Genomic DNA, 17,489 nt, shown 5'->3' with positions numbered 1-17,489 from the left:
TTATTATATTATATCATTATATTATATTAATTATATTATATTATATTTTATATTATATTATACCTGGTCTTATAGTAATTAAAATAAGACCAGGTCTTATATTAATTTTTGCTCCAAAAGATTCATTAGAGCTGATGGTCCGGCTAGGTCTTATTTTCAGGGAAACACGGTAATCTCATTGCCTTAAAAGGTGAAACAAACTCTTAATTAAATCAATAAGCACCTAATAAACCTCATACTTTATATTCAATCAAAAAAAATTACTAAAATTCCAGCATAAAATATATAGGAAAATATCCATCCTAATATTTCCAATAAACAGACATATACACACATATTGAAACTTAATATAGGAAGATATTAAGCTTGATTTTCAGTGAATTATTTTTCAGGAAATACCATTTGCAATGATTTCATATGTACATTTGCTTTATTAAAATTATGGCACTTAATAGCAGAAATAATCACACGGCTTCACATCCAGAAGCAATAGAATAGTGGAGGTGCAAACATTCCTTATTACCAATAAAAGTAAAAAAGTTTTAATATGTTCCATAAGCCCTTAATTACATAAAATATTATATTGAGCATCATTTACAGCCAGCATACTTATATAAACTAATTGCCATTACCTTTCTTTTACATTCTACAAAAGAAATATGTTAAATACCTATGGTAGGACATTCAAACATGATGAAAATTAAATTTCAGTTCTGAATTCATTCATGGAGAAAATACAAGCTGATAATTCCTCTTTTATAAACTACTGGTTATTGTCACAATGATTTTACAATTTTTCAACGTTTTCAAAGTCCAAACATTGGACTTTTGACATTGGTGCTTGTTGAAATCCAAAAAGCCCCACTAAGTGCCATGTTGAAAGATGGAAGATTTAACTGCAGCACCTTTAGACAACAAAAGATTGCATCCTGTTCACACTATATAAATTATAACATTTGTGGAAAATATGTACAAACAAACATAAAGCAAATGTTCTGACTGATACAGTTGTTTTGGTAAGCAGTTCTTAGAAGCAATATTAACATCTGTGATAAAAACTGCCACCATTTTAAGTTCTCTATATGCTATCTTCATGAAAGAGGAAGCTTGTAAACATAAGGTGTAAAAAACATTTAAAATAAAGATGTAAAGTGCACTCAGTGCACCCTAAGAACTGTCTGCATACTCTTAATCAAGTAATGTTCAGGATTAAAATACGGTACCATTTTTTAAATGTACTGAGTATTTAACATGTAAAATTGCAACAAATTCATAATCAGTTCCAGCTGATAAGAAAATAGGACATCCAAGAGCATCCACTTAAAGAAATGATAAAACTCCAAGACTCCCCTTATTCATTTAAACCAATGATATGTCCAGTGTTTCATTAGCCCCTTCAAAATTAGCATGTTAAAAACACAAAATTAACTGTATCCTAACTGGAGACACGTACAGACTCTTCTCTAACAAACTGCTAAGCTTTGGTTATATAAAGTGCAGTTCAATAACGTGCCATCCTAGCCATTCAAACACATCTAGCAATTTTGCAGTTCACCACCATCTTCAAAATAATTTCCTTTTAGAGTTCGTCAAGGTTGTCTGTTGATATTCATGTTTATGACAACTCCAAAATTCCTCCCGAACTATCTGCAATGTGCTTCACAATTCCTAAGTAAGAGGCAACGGAGCTTACAGAAGGTTGTGCTACAACACATTCAAGATCTAGCTCTACTTTTTTCTTCAAGTATTTTCATACTTTTTGTTGTATAAAATTTTCAAGTTTTATTATGATACAGGCAGTACATTCCATCACTCTCATAGCAACCTCAGAAGTGAACCTGTCATTTGGAATCTGTGGGAAAGGAAGCAAATCAGGATATCTTGTTTTCAAACTGTCAACACCATAAGCTTCCAACGTGTGGACGTCATTTGTCAGTCCTTCAAGTTGCTGGCTATATTCTTCTATTTTTTGTGCAAGTGCAGTTGGCTTTACATCTTTATCGGACTTCCCCCTCACAGCATAGTCAGCAGCAATCAAAGCTAATTTGGTAGAAAGGTAACATTTAAAGCACACCCATTCATTGGCATTCTTATGAAGATCATTCCTGGCAGCCGAAAAATTGGCTCTGGCTTGTCTTAACCACCTCCGTGCTTCAACTGGATTACCAACTGTCTTGAAAGTGGGAGGAACAAAGAACCTTTGAGAGTAAGTCTGTCCAGCCGAAGGTGGGCATTTTTCTTTATTTTGTTGTTGCCTTTCAGATTTATGGCTTGTTGCTTCTTGATTCCATGAAGTATAAAATCTCTGAAATGAGTACTTGTCTGACTGAAATCGGGATGCTGATGTTGAAAATGTCCGCCTTGAGGCTCTGTCTGCATTTTGATCTAGAAAAGCCTGTTTCTCTAATCTGCTGATTTCGTTCTGCAAATGTTTGAAAACTTCATTAGCAATGTCATGATTCTCTGGATTTTTGTCAGGGTGCCATTTCAAATACAACCGTCTAATAATCTTTTTCCTTTCAGATTCTGGAAGCTTCCAAGCTTGCTCCACCACTGTGGTCACTTCTTTTAGAATTTCTGGTAAAGAATTCACCTTAAGCTTTTTGGGGGAATGATGTTTTGAAGATGAGGTCTTGTGGCTCTCTTTACCAGAGAAAAGAGAAGGAATGCTCCGTATACCAGGGGCTAGGAACTCTGTAGGGCTGGTTGGTGTAGACGGGGCACTGTCTCTGCTTTGAGAGCTTTCCTCAGGCCTTGAAAACTTATACAGATCGAGAGAGCTAACTATTTTATATTCACTATAACCAATGTCAATCTGATAGATCTTTCCTAGAAAACTAGAGTTGTCAGCATCTTCTCTTTCAACTTCTTGTACAATAATTGCATATGTATACGTTGGCTGGTAGGACCCATAGATATCACCACCCTCAGCATCAACAAGGTACCCAACATATTCTCCTGGGTAGAAAACATTCATCGGATCCATAAGCAATGTATAATGAATTTCAGCAGGTATTGGCGTGCCGGGCATTGGAAGTTCAAGTTTTGATGGTTCTGAAGAGTCATATTTCACTCCTAAACTGTCAAGTTTCTCACTGATTCTGTAAATATCATTGCATCCTAGCATAGCAATTAAATACGAAGTGTCAGAAATCAAATTGTCAGTTGCTGATTTAAGTGTCATTGCTAATGCTAGTAGGAAATTAATGTCTTTACTATCTGAATGTTGTATGTAGAGCAGGATGACTGCATTACCAAATCTCTTCAAAAAAGCAAAAGTTTCACTTTTACTGTGGGGAATAGGATTAAAACCTTTAACTCTTAATGTTGTTTGAAGCTTTTCAAAACAGGACACTTTTAATCCTTCCCTTAGGGCTTTGCAAAGTCTCACGGCTTTTTCTTCATTGGCCAGGAAAGCATTATCATTTTCATGCTTCATAATTCTAATCAGTCCTGTAATGAACTGTTCAGAAGACAAGAGTAACTGCAGTCTTCCCTGGAGAGAACACAATGCTCCAAACTGACAAACCTTGGGAGTCTCTTCATCTAACTGCTCTTCAAGTATACTGCTCAATAAACGAGGCCTGAGTTTTTGAGGAAAGAGCATTATCAGCTTCGTATGAAATCCGTGGTCTTTCCCTAAGTAGCACTGGCTAAGATCAACCAACATTTGCACACCAATATTCCCCTGGATTCTACTTTTGTAATGTGGTGCGTCATCAAACACTAAGACGCTGGACTTCACCAATCTACCATCCTGACTTGGAAGGTAAAGTGCAAGGTCGCGGACATTCTCAAGATCACTCCTCACCTTGACTGAATCGTTTTGTAGACTCTTGAACAAGCCAGAAACTACTCTCTTAACTGTACGCATTTCATTAGGATCTAACTGTTTTCCTTCAGAACTTTTGAATATCCGGCTCAACACTTCAACATACTGTTTAGTTGAAATAACATCTTCAGTGCCTAAATGTTTGAACAACTGATGAAAGGTGCCAAGTTCTAAGGGTAGCTTGTACAAATAAGGTTTAAAATCAGATTCATATTCCAGGTTTATCACTACCTCTTCAGGCTTCAGAAGTTTCCAGCCATCTTCTACCATCACAAAAGCAACCCCCCGCAGCTGAAAACGAAACTCCCGTTTTTCTGCACTGAGAAATTCATATATGCTCCTTAAGACCTTTGCTCTCGTTTTCACCATTTCTTCATCCAAAGTTGTTATGTTGCATATGTTTCTGCAGTTATTAATAACCTTGTCAAGAGGGGGATCCAGGTTTACACTAAGCATACTTAAGACTTGTTCAAGTTGTTCTTGTGGACCAAGGTCACTGCCTTCTTGTTCTTTGATACTCAAGGGTGTGGCTTTCTCCGGAAGAATGGGACAGGATGTCCATAACAGCTGGACCACATCACACTGCTTGAATTTTGGATTTACTTGTGCTCCATTGAACTTTATAAGAGGAAGTGTTCCATTTACCTCTTGATATTGAGGATGAAATCTAATAAATTCCGCAGGGGCCCGCTCAGGACACAAGAATGGTATTAAAGAGAGTTCTTTCAGAAAATTTCCAGATAATAAATCCATTCGTTCTTGGAATATATGATGGAGAAGGATATCAACTGTATTTTGCAATGTTTCTTTAGACCAGTTTTCTGTGTTAGCTCTCACACTGATTTCCTTAGCAAACTGTAACAACTGCTGCTGAGAAAGTATGTACTTTAGCCCAATATTTCTTAAGAATTCCACCCAAGAGGTCATAAATGCAACTTGATTTTTGGGTTTTATAAGTTGTTCCAATTTTTTAAAGAAGTCCTTGGGAATAAACAATTTTTCAGGAAGCATAACTTCAAAAACTCTCACAGTTCGATCATAGAAATGCTTTGCTTGCTTTAGTCGACTGTTAGCATCATAGATTATCAATAAACTTTCCAGTTTTTCAAAGAGTTGTTCCTTGATTTCTGACAATTCCTCAATACTTGATAACCTATTCTTCAGATAGATCAAATGCTCTAATTTTGCATCATATGAGAGATTTTCAATTTTTGGCAAGAGGTGTTTCAAATATACCTCAAGCTCATCTACAGGTTCACAACCAACTACCTCATATAGTTCTTTTAAGTGTATTTTTTCTTCAAGAAATGCCGATGACGACGATTGTGTCCATTTTTCCACTTCAGCTGAAGGAATACTTTTTGTAAGTACATAACACGTTCCAAATTTTGCAATGCTCATGTAGCGACCACTGATGGATTTGTAGCATGGAAGTGACTTTAAAATTTTTATGTCATCTTGGGACATCAAGTGACTCAAATTGCAGTTGAAATACATCAAAAGTGCTTCAAAGTCATTTTCTACTAGCTTTTCAGTTCTAAATGTTGACGTTTGGACCATATAATGTACAGCCCTCAAAATGCTTGTGGGGCTCTCAATGTTTGCTGTGTGACATGACAACAGAGGAACAAATGCACTGTCTTTGGAGCATATTTTGTTCAAAGCAAGCTGAATACAACCAGCTTTCATGAGAGCATGAAAAACTTTATCACTTTGGGCATTTGGAAAAACTGCAATGTGCATGAGGCTTAGGGGAAGCAGAACGTCCCCTTCGGGAACTACAAGCTGATTGGACGAAACAGTGAACTTCGTTCCCGGAAGCAATGCCCAGTCTTTCAGGGTATCAACAACAATGTCAAAGGTTGGTTTTGTTTCTTCTTGATCTTCTTTCACATTCACAGACTCACTGATAAAATGCCATGCATTCTTAAGCCAAGACTCACTTGCAAAATTGTCTTTCCACTTTGTACAATTTTTGGTCTTATATTCACGAGGCAATACAGAGGACAACAAATCAGCAAAGCTGGAAATGTCAAACACTTTTGCAACTTTGCAGTTCAATAAAATATTACTGTATTTCAAATATAATGTATTCATGAACAAGTCTTTGCGAGATGGAATCAATTCATGGTATGTTGTTAGAAACTTGGGTCTTTTTGCATCAAAAGTTTGCAAAACACTGTCCAGTGTAATGAGAAGGGGGAGTCCCTCCACTTCCATCTCATTTTCTTCGGCATCCTTAAAACAATAATCAACTAAAAGTTTCAAACTATGAAAAAGTTTTAAGTTAGTCTGCTGGAGACGACAAGGCAGCTTCCCAATATGGCAATTAGTATCAGGAGAGGAAAATGTCATTAAAAAATATCTAACATCAGCAGGAGTTACATAACTAACAGGAATATCTGCATCTATAAGACAGTGGTACAGATTAGCAGTTTCATCACAGTTATAAACCAAGTTGAAACCAATTTCTAAAAGTAGGTGCTTTAGTCTATAGACATTCTCTGCAACTGTTTTCCGTGTCGTGATATTATAATCTGCATTTTTAAGGTGTTGTAATTCATCCTGTAGTAAATTGTCAAAAAATGGTCTAGTTTTATTGGAAGTAGACATATTAATCCAAGTAATTATAACTGCAGAGTGCAAATCAGAGCCATCGATATTTGGAGCCCGCACAACAGGTAAAAGACGTTTCATGTCTTCATGAATGCAACTATAAAGCGCTTTCACTAGACAATATAAATCTGGTTGTAGATCAAGCCTGTTAACGGGGAAAAATGATAAAAACTTCTTTAAGGTGTCCTTTACAACATGAATAGGCGTGTTCTGTAAAACTGATAATGTGGGGTCAGAGCCAGGGAAATACCGCTTTTTTAACTGGATCAGTAATTCGACATACGCAGGAGCTATTAATGCCGTCATTAAGCTGTTATTCCAGTCACTTCGAACACCAACTCCATTATCATCACGCCACAGATTTCTTCTGGCTGAATCTAGAGCAAAGTGGCCATTCACATGAAATGGCAATCCTGTCTCTAAAGAGAGGGGCAAAAAACAGAAGGCCCTATGGGGTTTTTTATAGTTGTGAGTAATGCAGGCAGCTACTCCACCACGTGGGAAGAGAGTAATATCTTGGTTCTTGTGAGCTGATATAACGCTCTTAGATACTTTTTCCATACTTGAAAAACCTGATCTATTACAAAGTAGCCATGTGGTAAGATTTCCTTCAGAGTCCTCCGTATCCATAGTATAGGTGATCTGTTGAACAGGTATATCTTTGAGCTGCCTTTTTTTAGTGACACTATCAATTACGGATGCATGAAATTGTTTCCTTTTCAGTCTGTCTCCATCAGTGATTTTGCCCTTTACAGAATACAGCACATTTAGTGCTCCGGTAGTTTTATCTATTTCACAAATAGAAATTTTTTCCATGTGATTAAGAAACATTAAAAGTTCTGCCCCATCTGACCGCAGTTTGTCCAAAAGATTCTGGACCATTCTGTCTGATGATGGAACTGATGAAATTTCGGAAACTTTTGCCATTTCTGCATTCCGAAGAGGAAATCTGAACATTGTGCAATTATCCAATTTAAAGTGGGTTCCCAAATAAAGATCCAGGACATCTGAGAACTGAGTCCTAAAATCTGCATCCAAATCTCTAAACATGCGACCAGGACTAATGGATGTGGCTCCTGGTGCATATCTGGCATGAGGATCAAAAATACACAGGATGTCATTGCCAGAAATAAAAGAAGGGCAGTCTGTAATATGATACACAGAATTGAATCCTATTCCATATTGTCCCGTTTTATAAGGATTTCCTTCTTTGGTGCCTTTTCCAAGATTCTGAATTCCTCTGACATCATCTTCTGTAAAAGGTTGGTTGTTATACACACAAAGTGCTGGCCCCTGCAGTGGGGCCCACTTATCGTCAAATATTCTATCCACTGGATGCTGTCTAGGATCAAACACAAAACAGATTTCTGTGGCCTTTGCATCATCAGCATTTTGAAGAAGTTCTTTCAACATTTCTTTTTCTGAAGGATAGGCATTAAGGATACTCTTGATTCTACTAGTCAGTTTTTCTTTCTGTCCAAATTCAGTGCCAAGTGTTGTAAAACAGATGTTGGAAGCGTATCTTTCTAAGGCTTTATGTCGCTTTGGTACTGCTCCTAGTTTTACAGCCACTTCCCTGGGTATATCAGCATGACAATATTTTACAGTGGTATCCTTCACTTTTATCCAGGGACAGTCATTGTAGCATAAAGATTTTGCAGGGAGAAGCTTAAGATTAGTATCTGGCAATAATATTTTGCCATAATTTTTCTCACAAAATTCTTGTTTCTTTTCTCTAATGAGACTCCATATTCCTTCACTAATTATCCGCCGGCAAAGCTGAAAATTCTCTTCTGTTATTTGCTTTGTTCCTCTTTCTTGATCAATAGATTCCAAAACAAGGGCAAAATCTTCAACAGTAAATGACTGCCTTACACCCACACTTTCAAAAAGTTCACGGAAATTATTTTTATATTTATTAGGCAATTGATAAAGGTATGGTGCTGCTTCAAAATTCAAATGAAAAGAAACTTTTTCTGAGTCAACATAGGCATTCTCAACTAGGATGAAGCTAAAGGGCTTTAACTTTTCAACAATTGATAGCTTAGTTATTTCATTTTGCAGCATTGCTTCATGAAGGTATTTGTAGCAAGCATTTGTGATATTCTCCTGGTACAATGTAATTCCATCATCAACTGATTTTGCAACTTCTTTCAACTGGTTTACAACCAGATCAACTGTTGGCTTCCTTAGTAATCCCAAAAACTCTTTAACAGCCAATGGCACAGAACCACAGCCTCTGAAGGAATGCGAGTTTTCATTTAGAATTGGCTGCAAAAGACAAACTACATCTTGATGTTCAGCTGTATAGAGGTCAGTTGCTGCAAACATGGTTTCAGGTTTAAAACTGTTGCCTTTCCAGTCCAAAGGAAAACCTGCTGGTTTTGTTAGAAATGGAAGGAAGGGGATTGTTTGGTACTTGGCAGCAAAATCCTTTGCTCTAGGATCCCTTATTTTTAATTTTTCATCAATAAGACTTAACAGGATACTACTTCTTAGACAAGCAGCAGCATGATCACTTTTATTAATTTCAGCTACTGACTCTGCACGTTCAAGCATGTCATCCCATAAAATATCATCTTTCGCCATGCCTAACTGAACTAGTTTAATCAAAATAATAGGATGGAGATAATCTTGAGTAGAACCATAAGGAAATCGTCCATCTTTAGTGTCAAATAACTTTGCAACTCGTCCTTCAGGGTGAATTAATCTTGATGGTAAAACCAGTGGATGCCCCTCCGAAGAGCAAGGAATACATGGAGTCACACGAAGAATTCCTGAGAATTCATCAACTTTTTCATTTAGAACAAAATTCATTAAAGGATCTCTGAGTTCGGCTTCAATTTCTTGAATGTTAGGAAAAAACACTTCTGAAAAGAACTGTTTCTCTGAAAATGTATTTTCAAGCAGTATCTGTTTGCAGCCCGCTTCTTCAAATCCTAACTTCACTGAAGAAGGAAGTTCAACAGCACAAAGATTTTTGGACCCAGTCTTCTTGAGGTATTTCAAAAATATCTTGAAGGCTGCTGGACCAACATCTCTTCTTTTAAGTATAGAGTCATCTAGAAATCTCACATTTTTCATGGAAACCCACATAGATCCATCAGAGAAGACTCTGGTCAGTTCTTTCCCTTTTCCATGTGCTATATCTTCATAAAATCCTTGAGAAATTACAGAAAAATCATCGTGAACTAAATCAGGATCAGGCCACACTGCATAGTAAGTATAATCCATGAGCTCCCCACTGATGGCCAGGTCACGGAGGACACTGAGTGCCTCTAAGTAAGCTTTCACAATGACGTGTCTCATGAAGGTGTTATTCCATCGTCCTTTTGTATCTGTCTTCCAGATTTCCTTCCTATTTGAAGTAACAGCAAAGCACCCATTGATGTGAACTGGCAATCCTGTTTTTATGCGTAAAGGTAAATAGCAAAACACCTCTCCAATGTGTGGCTTCACAGCCCACTTCTGGTCCTGGATTTCAGACAGCAGAACGCCTACTGCCCCACAAGGAACCAGTCCTAGTCTTCTTCCACTTTCATTCAGGGAAAACTTTAGAGCCTCTCCTGTATCCATGCAGGTGCATATAAGCCACGTGGTGCATTCTACTGTTTTTTGTGGCAACTCATCTGATGGTTTCTTTGATTGGCCAGACTTAGCCATGTCAAAGAGAGCAGCTGGGTCGTCATCTGGACCTCTAAAGAGTGGCGACTGTAAATCTGCAATCCTTCTGAACACGTGGTGAAATTCTTCAACTGTGATCTGAAGAACGCAAGATGACTTTGGTGCATCAGTAGGAAGCTTTTTATGACTGCCGCTGCAAGTCTTCATGAGCCCTGCGGCTTCTTTTAAAACACTTAAGACAGGGGCATTCAATGCTTTCGAGGAGCAGAATTTTTTTTTAATTATTACTGTATCTTGCGCTAAGCTGGGATTGCTCTCCTCGATTTTCAAGTACTTCAAATACATTGAGTTCACACTCTGAGTGAAAATGATAAGCCTGTGTCCACAGAGACTAAATTCATCCACCAGAGAGTAAATATCTGCTGTATTATAGCAGACAGTACTAACTTCACTCACTTTCGCTTCTTGTTGAGTTCTGAAGGATAGTCGGAAAAGAGTTCCATTGTAGCTGTACGGGGTTTCTACAGTCAAAGGTAACTGACAGCCAAACACGTCTATAAATGGTTTGAACTGATTGGGAAATTTCCTAAGTCTTTTCTGTTGCTTACTCCAATTAATTTTGATCCCAGGATTAGATTTGTCTTTAATGTGTTTACTGATGTGGTTGATGTTTGGATCGAACATTATCATGAATTCTCGACTCATAATGATGGGAATGTCGGTGATATGGTACACAGAATTAAATCCAAGACCAAACTTTCCAACTTTGTCAACTTCTCCTCTTTTTAAAGATTCCCCTAATCTAGTTATGTTCACAAAATCTGAATCTGAGAATTCAGAATTATTGAATGACCACAAAGCGGGTCCATGACAAGCTGCCATCCCTGGGTCCAGGAGATTCTCTCTAATGTCCATATTTCTTCTCATATCAATCATGAAACTGCATTCTGTGGCATTTGCATCATCAGCATTTTGAAGTAGTTCTTTAAAAATATCTGACACTGAAGGATATTCTTCCAGAATATTTTTAATTCTTACAGTAAGTGGTTCTCTTTGTCCTGACTGCTCAAATCCCATGTTTTCAGGATTGATCAATCTTGTACTCAGGCATGGAACTTTCAGCCATTCTGCAGTTTTCATGGGTATGTCCTCATGCACCAAAATGATTGGTTCCACTGAATCTTCCAGTAAGTCATTAAGGTCATCAACTTTGATGTCACAATAACAGCATTCATGAATTGGCTTCATGATAAGTTTAGAAGGGTTTCTGCTATGATGTATAGGAACTGGTGTGTTGGGGCTTACTGGAATCTGATTGCTATATAGCCATCTGATAATACTCAACATCAGATGAAGATTTTGTTTGCTTTCCTGTTCACTGAGGTCTTGATCGCCTTTGAGATATATCTTCTGAATGACCATGGAAATATGATCTGATGTCAACTCTTCTATTGAGCCACAGACCTTAAACAATTGGTGGAACCTTGCCATGGTTTTAGGCACACTATGCAAATAAGGCTGAAGGTCAAGATCATGGAATGGTTTTATCACAGCTTGGGTGAGGGGACAAAATTTTTTGCCAGTCCAAACCCATGGAAATTTTAAGGCTCTGAAAGCATCTTTCCCTTCATTTAAATTATCATGCATGAATCCATAAATTTCAAGTAAAATATGTTGGAATTGATAGTAGTCTTCATCACTAAAAGTTTTTGAAGTATACCAATCAACGACAATTTTAAAGTGTTTCAAGACAGCATTGATGCTAGGCTTTGTGAAGATACCTAAAGCTTTTTCCAAGTTTATATGGACACTTTCAACAAGAGGAAGTGCTGAGCCAACTAGCACTGCATGGGCTGCATCACACATATCCGGTGGTGCACAAAGGTTACAGAGATCTCCTTTCCAAACCAAAGAGCTTGGATAATTTGGAGGCCTTTCCTTGCAAGCTGGAACCCATTTGATTTTTTTCAATGTCATCTTTCCTTCAGATGACTGCAACAGGGTATGATTCTTATTTAAAACCAGTAAGAGCGTTTTGGCTTTCTTGAGAAGAATATCCTGATTTGGACAAGAACTAACCTGTAAGGCTTCAATTTTTTTTGCCACTTGCACGATATCTTTCTCTTTGAGACTGGCTTCGTTTTTTAAACCAATCTGTCTTAAAGAGTGAAGAATATCTGGTGAGGTAAAAACTGAAGGTGGGAAGCAAGCTTCTTCTTCATTATAAAAGAGGTCCTTTAGTACTTCTATATCAGGATCAAAGAGCTCACTGGCTGATACCATCCGTTCCTGTGAAATCTGAATGAATTTTAATGGCATTAACCAATCAAGCACGTTTGGATTCTCATTTTTAAGAGAGGCTAGATTCTCAAGGATCCATGACATAAGGTGTGTTATCTCTTCATGTGAATAAAACGCATTTTCAATATCTTTTAAAACAAGCTTTAAGCAACTAGTGGTCTTTAACTTCTCTATTTTCAACATGTTTGCCAAGCGGATAGTGGCTTCGTCACTACTGTCTATCACTGAAATAGAAAGTCGCAGAGCTGGCGGAATTTTGGCAGTATGGTGCAAGACTTTACAACCTTTCAGTTTTGTGTAAGAGGAAATTCCCTGACCAGATGAATGGTTAATTCGCTGGAATATTGTCAATTCCTGAATTATTCTTTTCTCCTTTTCACTGCTATCAGTTAAACTGGCTAAGAATTTCCTCAGGGCATCTTTGTGCGTTGGAAGTAGCGAAGCTATTTGACTACACAATTTCTGCAATGGCATCTTCTCCATTATCTGCAAAACAGCACTTGGCAAGGGTGAATGAATGTATTTTTTAATCAGTGGATGTTGTATGGAGGCATCTAATTTTTTAAGAACAATCCCTCCAAGTTTCTGTACAATGTCAGCTAAAAATTCTGGAAGCTGTGCTTCAGATTCATCATCTAAAATGACTAACGATGGAATCCTGAGTCTAATGAGTTCCACACATGTCTGACCTTCTTCTAGTGTAGTTCTGGGGATAAGTGGCATCTCATCAAATAAAGTCAAATCCTCTGCAAAATGTATATAGAGATTCTTCCAAACCATTTTGAGCCATGAAACAGATGGGTGATTTTTGTCTTCATCAAATGGATACCACTGAACGATTAAATCTCTGCCAGGCCAGAATGTGTTCATTACTTCTTTGATAAGACGTGCAAATCGTTCTGGGTTTAGAAGCTGCAGCTGAGTACATGGTCTTCCTGTAAATCATATACAGACATGTTATAAATACATATAATTTAACTCTACCACAACTTATTTATTTTTCTATTCTTGCCGATTAGATAGCATTAGAAAGTCCTTTTAAGAGTTTTAAGTAAACTGTAAAAATGGAAAAATTCAGCATCACGGGGCTAAAGTAATTTTTAAATAATGATAGAGAATCAGTCCATATTTATAATAATCTATGGGAGAAATAATTCTCTGTGGAAAGTGCATAAATACATAAAATGCATTTACATGTGTTTTAAAAATTATCCTATAATATTCTACAAATGGAATCCACATGAAAAGTAATTTTTAGTGGTTATTTGTCCACAAATAAAAGCACCAAAGAAAAGGGGATAAAGTTTAAATAAGTACCATTTTATTCAGGGGTAAGTGATTTCTAAGCAAACCCAACAGGAATTTCTTTTCTCATGTTTCCAGGAGCCACATGACTACACAGGATAACAAGAAGGGCACCAAATAAGCACAGAGGCTGGAGTCTCAGCCTCTGCTGAACAACACTTTCTGAAGATGAGACAGAAAGGAAACTTTCATAGTTTCCTTTCAACCACCAACTGGAAGTATAAGTTAGGTGTCACTTAATCTTTCTAGGACTTGAATTCTCTCATCTAGAAAAAAGATGGGGTTGAGGTTCTAGGTCTCAAGACTGCTCTGTATACATGGCGCAGTAGGGAGCATATTCCCAAGTTTTCCAGAGTAGCTTTTTCTAGCAACTAACTACCTATTAAATAAGTGTGCTCTTCAGAGCCGTGGGTTTTTGCAGAAATGCTTCAGGGACAAGCAAAGGAGCAGAGGGACAGCGCTAAGGAGGCAGGGGTTTTCCACCACCCAGCAGCTCCACTTCCAGGATGTTTCATAGACTAGAAGACTGGTAAGATTTTGTCTGCGGAAAAAGGCTTTAGCTGATTTTTAACCACTGGTTTAGAAAATAACATTTTATTTCTAAGTGCATTTTGTGTTTCAGAGTATTTATAATACAAATAGGAACAAAATTTTAAAATAACACCATATACCTATAGGTATGTATTTGCCCATGTAGAGAAATAGCATCTCACATTCAATCTTTGGAAAACTAATATTCAATTTTCTTTCTAAGCACATACAATTTCTAGACTCTTAAAAGACTAATTTTGAAAAAAAGATATAAGAAAGGGCGCACCTCGAACGCCTTGACACTTGTATATCATTGTATTTTACCAAGGAAGGACATCCTTATTTCAATCTTACACATCAGGAAGATGACTTTACCTTCACCAGGAAAATTACCTTTCCTGTTGCAACAAGACCTTTTAACATTACTGCCACAGAAGTTTAAACAAGGGCACATTTTCACAGCTTTTCAAAGCTACCAATACCTAAATACTGAATATTTTCAGTTTCTACATTGTGCGATTTAGGGTAAGTCATGAAATCTTGTCAGGAGTCTGACTAGTAGAGGCTCCTTGGTCTGTGAGTCCCATTAGAATATAATTTTTATAATTAATTTTTAAAGATAGTGTTTTAAAATAATGCTTATTGAATTAAAGGAACAATAACAGAATATACAAATCATAATTAAGGCAAGGATATAATATCAAAGATACAAAACGAGTTAGAAATTAAAGTTCAGAACACTCAGAAAACAAAAAAATACACACCACACTATGTTCTATGTTAAAAACTGCCACATAACATGCATTTTGTAGGTAATCCTCTCCAATATCCTTGCATGGAATTTGGCAATTTACAAAACATGTACCTACCTTCAGGAAAATTATCTAATATTAATGTATAAATAAAATGCCAATAAAACACACACACCACATGTAGCATGCAATTAACACACCAGTCATGCTCAACTGAAAAAAAACAAAAAAACAAAACAGAGCGGAAAATAAAGGAGAGAGAAAATGTAGTAAGACACAATTCTATGTACATAAGTCAATTCAAGCTGAAGTCCTGATTTTTATTTATTTTGTATGTAAGCCTTTAGCTTTGAACCCTAAAGTATAAATGCTAACACAGAAAAAAGTCTTCATGTCCTGGGGTAGAAAGCCACTCAAATTCTAGAGCAATTCTAACAGTGTCAGCAAAATAACTGATAGCATTTTAATACGTGACGTGTGTTTGTGGCCAAGCCTTTGAAATTTTCAGCACTTTCAAAAGAAGGTAACTATATAGCGCTGAAAGTGTTCCTAGAGACAGGAAGGTTTTATCTAAACTATTATCAAATTTATTTAATTTAGAAATAACTCTTCTAAGAGTAGTGCTTGCTTTACTATATAGATCAGTCCAAAATAATAACATCAACAAGCTGAACCACGATTGAATGACTGCACTACGTTGCTATTGTTTATGTTTAGTTAGATAGTTACATTCAGTACAAACTTTGTGAAAGATTTTCAACATGGATTGAAACAGAATATTCAGTCTACTTCAAAATATATTGAACCGAAAACCTCAGCCCTTATTGCTTTTATTAACTGGGAGTTTACTACCCTTGACCAGACTTTTTCAGAGTCACAGCCAGCTGACCACTCTGATGACCCGAGGCTGTAAGTCCAGCAACCGTTTTTTTATACTTTTGTTGTACAGAAAGGGGCAACGGCAGCTTTGATGGCTGAGTTCTAACAATGCTCCACTGTGCAGAGATATCCAAACCTCTTTGTAAATACATATGTGATAAAGTGAAGGTCCAATTAAACAGTAAACTGTAGTCAGTCAAATCTTCAAAGAAACAAAAAGGACAAAAGGAAAAGAAAATGACCTGACCAAAGAAGGAAGGAAAAGCTGCATGCCCAGGAAGCACTCGATTTTGGCACCCCACAAGTCTAGCAGCAGTACAGCAGGCAAGGCGGGGAAGGAGCAGCAGAAACTTCCACTCTAACGTGGATGGAGCAGCCAAGATGGTTCCAAAATAGAACTAGGGACCAAATCTTCTCAAGAAGTCAGCACTGACACTGCTGCCTTCCTTGCTTCCATCTTGAATAGGTCGCACTCACTGGAAAGATGACACATAACCCAGAGGCCTAGGGCAGGGGGCCACTAGGCAGCCCCCTTCTAGCGAGATTTTGTTTTCCTCTTTGATTAGATCTTAAAAATGTAAGATATACTGATTAAGATTTGAGGGTACATAATAATAGTAGCTGTGAATGCTAAGCCACTTTTAATATAAGGTAGAAACCAATTGTAATATTTCTATGAATTATCAGTATAACAATGGCTTAGTTTCTACATGAATTTCAAAATAGGATAGCCTGCTTCAAAGAAAAGACTGACTCCAAAAATACTAATTGCCATAAAAAAATTCTGTAAAGCAAATCTTGCATCCTCTAAGTTTCCACGCGAAACATGAACTGGGGGAAAATAGTATACGTTGAGTCAAAAACTTTTTATTAAAAAAAAGACAGTAAAACGGCACACTAGGCATTGTACGAACAATCAGCCGATTGTTCCTAATGAAAGCTGCGTCAGCCACTTTCCTTTCCGCCCGCTAGTCCCAGCTTCAGCTACAGTCCACACCAAGCTACGCTCCACGAAAGGTCCTCTCACTTCCTAGTCACAGCCCCACAATTGAGTCCTGCTGTCCTTTTTAACCTCAATATTTATGTGCATCGTATAACAGAGGCGTGCTCATGCTCACAATTTCCCTTCAAATACCACAGCCTGATGTACCAATTTCAGCATAATTCTTTCATTTGAGACTAAATGTTCAATGAAATGAATGTTTCCAAGTCATTTAAATATGGCTTTATTGTGGCATGTATTACAAGCACCTATATACCTATATCAATAGTTTCCTCTCTCCTTTAGTAGTTATTACCACCAGAAAAAAAATTGTTGACATAATTTCTAGCTACTTAGGTAAACGAAAAAACAGGATTCAAAGACTCAAATGAACAAAAACATCAGGCTACAAATGAACACGTTTAGTCAGTTATCATACCTGAATATCCCCAGAGAAGTTGTTGTGCTAGAATATAATTAAATCCGTTCTTAGAAAAACACAGAATTGTCACAATTTTCACATGATGGCTACAAAAATTATTCTGTATCTTAAGATAACACTGTTTTGTAGCGTCTTAACAAATCATTATGTAAAAGAAAAGTCACAAACAAAACTCCAAACAGCAGAATATACCATACTTTGCCATGTAAAATGTGCTCCTGTGTA

At 37.1% G+C, this 17,489-nt stretch overlaps 1 protein-coding gene across 6 annotated transcripts in view; it reads right to left on the bottom strand.

Annotated features, from left to right (window-relative positions):
- Nucleotides 1-413: 413 nt before the first annotated feature.
- Nucleotides 414-17,489, bottom strand: part of SACS (sacsin molecular chaperone) — an 84,485-nt gene continuing 67,409 nt past the window's right edge. For 4 of the 6 annotated variants that reach the window (XM_081047185.1, XM_081047186.1, XM_081047187.1 and 1 more), the window contains 2 exons: nt 17,262-17,288; nt 414-13,308 (listed from right to left, as the gene is read on the bottom strand). In XM_081047185.1, coding sequence (XP_080903311.1) covers nt 1,751-13,308; nt 17,262-17,288 — 11,585 coding nt within the window. In that variant the 3' untranslated portion in view covers nt 414-1,750. The remainder of the gene's footprint in view (nt 13,309-17,261; nt 17,289-17,489) is intronic. The other 2 variants (XM_081047188.1, XM_081047189.1) reach the window with 1 other exon arrangement.

The sequence above is a fragment of the Rhinolophus hipposideros genome (assembly GCF_964194185.1).
Source record: "Rhinolophus hipposideros genome assembly, chromosome: 4".
NCBI classification, from domain to species: Eukaryota; Metazoa; Chordata; class Mammalia; order Chiroptera; family Rhinolophidae; genus Rhinolophus; species Rhinolophus hipposideros.
The sequence above is the reverse complement of the archived record's forward strand: the minus strand, read 5'-3'. Positions and strand labels throughout refer to the sequence as shown.